Raw genomic sequence first — 6989 nt, forward strand, 5'->3', positions numbered from 1 at the left:
TAAAGCTTTATTGACTAATTCTTTTCCTGCATGCCAAAAATAAAATGAGCTACGGAAAATAGCATTGGAAATGACACGATTTCTTTCTCTTCAAGATTTTTAAACCTTTCTTGAAGAACACGTCTAACAATTAAAATTGAACGACCTTCACCCATATAGATACTAAGGCCTTCGTAAGGCCAAAAAGGGTAGTGCTAAATCAAAAGCACTTCTTTGACAACATAAATGCAGTGTAAACTATACATATATATGTGCTAACATACATATACATATGGAGAGAGAGAGAGAGAGAGAGAGAGAGAGAGAGAGAGACGGACGTGAACCCTCCTAGGTTTAGGGTGATCCCACCTACAAAATTTGAGATTCCCTCTAAATTTTAGCTTTGAAGGTGGAAAACCCTACAAGATTTAAAATGTGAAGACCTTTAAATATAGCCAATTTACCTCTAAAATTTCGCTTAGGATAGGTGCGTGTGCACACGCACAGGAAAAAATTCTTCAAACTAAGAGATGCAGGCTGCTGATCTTTATTGCAGTTAACATAAATCCAAAAGAAATCCCACAATCTTTACATTATTCAGAGCTGACAAGCAAAAAAAATCAAAGAATAGACGGTATTGTTAAATCAAAAGGACTTCAGAGACAACATAAATTCACTGAATTCCCACAACTGTTGGGCTAGTTTGGGATCAGAGGCGCTCCGAGTGCGTTTTGAGTAGCTACAATTTCCGAAATATTTGCCACTTACTCCATTTACACAAGGATGGAGAGCTAGAAAACACTGTGTTGCAGCTCCCTACAAAGTGAAGCCTCACTAATTAGCACTAGACCCACTCACTTAACTTATCAAGGCTCACAATGTGAGCAAACAACAAAAACTTACTTGAGGTATAGTTTTCAGCATTAATCGAGCAAGTAGGCTCTCAATAAATGGAGCCACAATCTCTGCAAGCAAGCACATGATGTAGAGAATGCTCTCTCTCTCTCTCTCTCTCTCTCTCTCTCTCTCTCTCTCTCGCCCCCCCGCTTCGTGCAATTTGCACCATCGCTTCCACCCGGCTTCCACCTGGCTTAGCTCTCATCCTCTACAATGCAAGCCAAGACATTGGGGCACTAACAAGAAGTCTCATCAACTATGCACTTCATATGCCCCTCGTAAAGCGCACGAGTCTGAGCATCACACCCTACTTGAGAGCTCCCAGCTTTAGCTCACATTAGAGCTAGCTTTCGCCACATTTTCAGCCATGAGCTTTCCCTACACATAGTCACAATCCTCTCCCAACCATGATGTCGAATCTCTATTGCGACGCACCGAGAGTCACTTGTTAGCTCCACACACCCCACATGATATCCTCTTTTGATCCTATTAGGTCAAATTTGACCTTCGAGGACGACAATAAAATCTCCTCTCTCTCTCACACACACACAAATGTGCTACTTGGTTATCCCATTTCCCTCTTAAATAAGAGGTCTTTGAGTTCAGGACTCATTGGATAGATCTTTGAGGTCTATTAGGATTTAATAACAGGCACTGCTCGAGTTCAAGACTCATTAAATACATCTTTGAAGTCTCTTGGGATTGTTCTTAGAACATTATGAGTTCTCCACTCTTCTCTTCTTGAAAAGAAACACAAAACATTCACAGAAAGGATCAGCTCTTAAAATATGTCATCAATGTCATAGAAGGCATTTCTGAGAGACAATACACATAGGTAACTTCCCTCAAGCAAAATATCCACTGTGAAAAGACATCATAACACAAAGATTCCTATGAAAAGAAAACACAGAATTACCTAAGAAGCGATAGTTTCGTATAATCCTTGTCACAACAATTCCCGGGTTGGCTGAATTTACTGTCACGTTGGCGCCTTCAAGCTGTAATAACATGAAAACCAAATGAAGAAAAAAACAGTTGAAAAACCATTTACTTTCGTTAAAAATTCCATTTGTTCCTCAGCCATGGTAAAGAATGCCCTTCTGAAAGTCCCATACCAACTTCCTTGTTAGGCACTCTAGCAAGACACAGATATCCTAGTAGCCTTTAGGGTAAAGGAGCCAATTTAGAGACAATAATTCGGAATATGCTTAAAAGCTTGCTGATGTATCCTTCTGTGATTAGCTAAAAAGTGAACCGTATTACTGGGCTTTCACCATCTATAAAGCCTCAAGAAGCCTCAAAAATTAAATCTCTTCTGATAGAACATCAAGATAAATGCCAAAACATATCAATCTTGGTATTTTCATGACAAATCTGATGCAACTTTCACGTTATAAAAATGACTAGATTTGCAAAATTGCCCCCAAAATTACTATGTTCCAACAATAGCTACCAGGATGGGAAAGTCGGAACAGGGAACGGAAACCGGCATGAATTGCCATTATCTGCCATAAATACCCGCGTCTGTAACATGGAATGGGGATTCGGAACGGGAAATGGAGACCTGACAATGGCCATTCCTTGTAACTATGGTTCCAACGAAGTGTCTCTAATATGGCTTCTCTACCCTAGTAACATCTACATAAAGAGTGACAGAAATCTGATGGCTAGGATCAAAATTGGAAGACAAAAGTCATATAATGCCCTCACTAAATGAATCCGTGCAGAAAGCAGTAACCAGGTTCCAAGAAGCCTGAACGTTTTAATTTTACCTTTAGACGCCTTGAAAGCTCATTTGCATGCAAGATGTTTGCCAGCTTTGTCTTGGCATAGGTCAAATAAGCATGGTAACTGCCACACAAAAAAAAAGGTCACAAAATCAGTTAAACAATCAAGTTTCAAAAACTCAAAAGAGATACAAAAAAGAAAGAACTCTTGTACAACAGTTGCACTCAAAAAAAGGTAAATATTTGTCTTAAAGCATGATTACCAGGAACAGAAAATTGGAACAAAGAACAAAACAGAAATAGGCATGAATAGCCATTCCTTTTACCGATACTCACGTCTAAAACACGAATGGGGATTCGGAACAGGACGTTGGAAATATGGGATCGGGGAACAGAAGCCTGAAAATGGCCATTCCCTGTAACAAGGCTTAAAGACCCCAAAAACCTAATAAACCAACAGAGCATCGTACAAGCACATTTAACTACTTAAGTGAGTGCCCATGGATAGTTCCGACTTTACGACTACTATTGTACACTTCAACTAATGATACGACTTTTGTTATGATTATTCTTGCTCAGTCTCGAGATTATTCCTTCACAAGTGAGTTGATTAAGTGAATTTTCTCTTTTTGCAAAGATTATATGCATGGCTTTTAAAAAGGGAAGTGCATGTTATACACTCATGGTAGCCACCCATAAGACAATATAACCATCAGCTCCATCACACATAGTACTGACTAAATATAACGACATCCCTAGTAACGTTGTCAGCGCCCAATAGTTGCTCACACATGGATAGATCATCTAGATGGACAAATTCCGATAAATTGCACGTCCTACAAGTGAGAATAACTTCAGCCTTTCGACATGAGTGTGAATAAAAGTGTGCATATTGCTGTGCACGTATGAATAAATAACACCTAGATAGCTCCACAAAAAGCCTAGATTTCATAGTTACCAGGAATGGAAAATCAGATCGCGGTATGGGAAACAGGAACGTGCATGAATATATTGCCATTCCCTGTTATGGATACTCGCGTCTAAAGCACGGAAATTGGAATGGGGAAGCCTGAAAATGGCCATTCCCTATAACAATGCTAGATTTACCTATAAAGAAAAGAGCAAGCTACAGCCTCATGATAATCATCCATCGCAAGACGAGACTCTGAGTAATTATAGACTCATGATACGACCTAGAAGATGATATAATTTGATATTGTAGAATAATATAAAGAAACACGATCTGGAGATCTTCTTTGCATTGTTATGTCTCAAATTACCAGTCATCCAATTAAAAGGTCACATTACTTACTACATAAACCTAAAAACCTAATTAGAATGGGACAGGGAACGGAAGCCTGAAAATGGCCGTTCCCTATAACAATGCTAGATTTACCTATAAAGAAAAGAGCAAGCTACAGCCTCATAATAATCATCGATCGCAAGACGAGACTCTGAGTAATTATAGACCCATGATACGACCTAGAAGATGATATTTGATAATGTAGAATAATATAAAGAAACATGATCTGGAGATCTTCTTTCCTTTGATATGTCTCGAATTACCAGTCATCCCAATTAAAAGGTCACATTACTTACTACATAAACCTAAAAACCTAGTATGTTCCCCATTGATACCTAAAATGCTCCTCCACTTGCAGTGTTTTGGTCCTTGAGCTCCTATTAAAAGGGTTCCTCACATTCATTCATCTATAAGGCCAAATTTATGTTTAAGCATACCGTTTTTCATCATCTCACTTCTGTTTTCAAGAATGATTCATACCTCTTTTCGTCATCTAGCTTCTCCAATTGAAATCCACCAGCAAATCCAAATCGATGTGCGTCCGAGGCTACATTTATGATTCTACCTTCCACACCCATGTCCTTCACAGTACCAACCATGACTTCCAATAGAAGTTTTGTCAATAGAAAGTGCCCTGGCAAGGTTAACCATTTTCTATATTAGCAAAGAAAAAAAACTTGTATCAGCGAAGGCAACAACAGTTCCTTGCTTTAGCATATAGCATATGATGCCTTAATGGGAAAATACAAACACTCTTCCTTCACTTAATTGACAGTAAAGTTAAGCTCTCTTCCAGGATTACAGATTCTAAATACTGATTTGTGGTCGGTGATATTTTCCGAGCGGCTACTGCCTATGTGGTCCTAGCCGCATGTGGCACTAGCAAATGCCCTTCAAAATTTATGCTAGCACTCACAATTTGACCAAATGATGCTATGGCTGTTGCCTATGTGGCACTAGCAAAGTGCCCTGAAGAGTTTAAGATCTTTTGAATCAAGGGCATTCGCTAGTGCTACGTAGGCAGGAGCGCCCGAGATTTAATTGGATGAATTCTGAACAAGAGAAGAATTATTACCTAAATAATTCGTCGCAAATTGCAACTCAAGGCCATCACTTGAAAGCTTAAATGGACCACCAAGGATTCCTGCATTATTTCTTCGATCACAGAAAGAAAGTTAGGTGTAGAAAGAAAGAATTAAATCACATTTCATGGCTTAATCAACCCAACACTTTGTAGAATGGCCAAATTACCAAGGCAGAATGTACACAAGCTTCCAACAATTTGCTGGAAGGCATTTGTCCTCCTCGATTCCACGTGCTTATATGCCCACATAGTTCCGTCTAATTGGACAAATTGCCACTATACTTATCTATTTAAACAGTAATTAATTACTAATTAGGATAGTGACTTACATGAGAATGTTAAGAGGGAGGTTCAATGCTGTGAAGGACTTGTAAAACTCATGCACGGATTGCAACGAGCTGAGGTTGAGCTCGAGGACAAGAACTTGGGCGGTGGGAGTCTCTTCAAGAATGAGCTCTTTAGCCTTGGAGCCACTACCAACGTTTCGAACCGCCATTACAACACGTGTCCCTCTCTTAGCCAGCACTCGAGCGCTCTCGAACCCTATGCCACTAGTGGCTCCTGTCATCAAACGCCGATCCATGAATTCCCACCACCAACTCTCTCTCTCTCTCAGCACTTGCTTCAACCTTATCCTGTTAGTTTAGTACAACTATGTCTCCTAACTAGGCCAGTAATTTGCTGCTTGCATTGAACGATGTGTGTATGTGTGTGTGTGTGAGAGGGGAGAGAGAGAGAGAGAGAGGGGGGGGGAGGGGGGGGGACACATACCTGTGATGATGGCAGTGAGGTGAGAGGCATCTATGCCGTGCGTCACTTCCTCAGCAGTTGCATACGACGTGAACCCGAAGACGCCTCCACTGCTTCTACTCTCACTCCACCATGGTACCCAACCCATTTCCAACTCTCTCTCTCTCCCCCCCTCTCACACACACACACACTCACACTCTCTTCCTCTTATTAGTCCAACTCTTGTGAGGTGTGTGCGCGCGTGTTCCTATCCTGACTACCTGCAATGTGTGGAGGCCGTCAGTCACGGTCATTGGGTGATCTCCCCCCCCCCGCCGCCCCCCGCCCTCTCTCCCTCTCTCTTCTCTCTCTCTCCATGTTCATGCGTGCGTGTCGCGGTCATTGATTGATTGAGGAGGGAGGGGCTTGTTTTGTGGCAGGTTTGTTGGAATGAACTTTATTCCTGTTTTGGTTCTCCTCCTAGGTATAACATCATTCCAACGATCGGCCCCAGCCCAACGTACATACGTTAAAGTATTGTGTATTATTTTGCCTAGCATGCCTCCCTTCAGACGTGTTCACACTTGCCAAAGGCACCACCCGCGCCTACACAATCGGATTGTTCACACTGTGTGCGGCAATGAATCACATTTGTCATCGTGGATATATCGTTTGGCTTTCACACGTGCAATCATGAGATCATGGCCTCCCTAAAAAAGTGTTTCAAGGGTTTTGAGGTTGTCCATCATTTTGTGGGCCTAAGAAAGAGTTTTTCCACATTTGAGTAATCAATTTATGCCACGATAGACACACACCCCTTATTGTAAGCATTTTTTGTGTAGTTCTAACACCCTCATAGATTGGGTTCATTCCACATTTGAGTAATCAATTTATGCCACAATAGACACACACCCCTTATTGTAAGCATTTTTTGTGTAGTTCTAACACCCTCATAGATTGGGTTCAGACGATACTAGCAACCCCGAACAAAAGGGTCAAGCCAAGGCTCCTATCCCAAGGAGGCAATCAACTATATATAGGATGAGCCTATCTTGTTGGGCTTGCTTAGCCTTGAGAGCCAAGGGATGGGGAGAAGGAATTGAAGTGTAGAGCACGAGGAACAAAGAAAGAAACAACGTCTATATAATAAGTCGGCAAAAGGGATTCCAAAAGGGGGACCTTCAAGGTGGCGGCATTTTCGCCCTTTGGCCATCCCTCACTCCTATGGAGAGAGAGAGAGAGAGAGAGAGAGAGAGAGAGAGACTATAAG

At 41.3% G+C, this 6989-nt stretch overlaps 1 protein-coding gene across 1 annotated transcript; it reads right to left on the minus strand.

Annotated features, from left to right (window-relative positions):
• Positions 1–493: 493 nt before the first annotated feature.
• LOC147425254 (short-chain dehydrogenase TIC 32, chloroplastic-like) lies at positions 494–6030 on the minus strand. Its single transcript, XM_086500345.1, has 8 exons — positions 5762–6030; positions 5320–5551; positions 4982–5061; positions 4387–4540; positions 2649–2727; positions 1793–1874; positions 883–944; positions 494–795 (listed from the first exon to the last, which is right to left on the minus strand). Exons 1-8 carry the CDS (start codon positions 5886–5888, stop codon positions 625–627), a joined length of 987 nt encoding a protein of 328 aa, XP_086356471.1. The 5' UTR covers positions 5889–6030; the 3' UTR covers positions 494–624.
• Positions 6031–6989: the final 959 nt, after the last annotated feature.

Source organism: Adiantum capillus-veneris, chromosome 25, assembly GCF_014529385.1.
Source record: "Adiantum capillus-veneris isolate H3 chromosome 25, ASM1452938v2, whole genome shotgun sequence".
NCBI classification, from domain to species: Eukaryota; Viridiplantae; Streptophyta; class Polypodiopsida; order Polypodiales; family Pteridaceae; genus Adiantum; species Adiantum capillus-veneris.

Coding starts and splice junctions, on each gene's coding strand:
- LOC147425254 (XM_086500345.1), bottom strand. CDS start 5,888: ATGGGTTGGGTACCATGGTGGAGTGAGAGTAGAAGCAGTGGAGGCGTC. Junction 4,541..4,981: donor ATTTGCGACGAATTATTTAG/GTAATAATTCTT, acceptor TAACCTTGCCAG/GGCACTTTCTATTGACAAAA. Junction 796..882: donor TGCTGAAAACTATACCTCAA/GTAAGTTTTTGT, acceptor TTCACTTTGTAG/GGAGCTGCAACACAGTGTTT.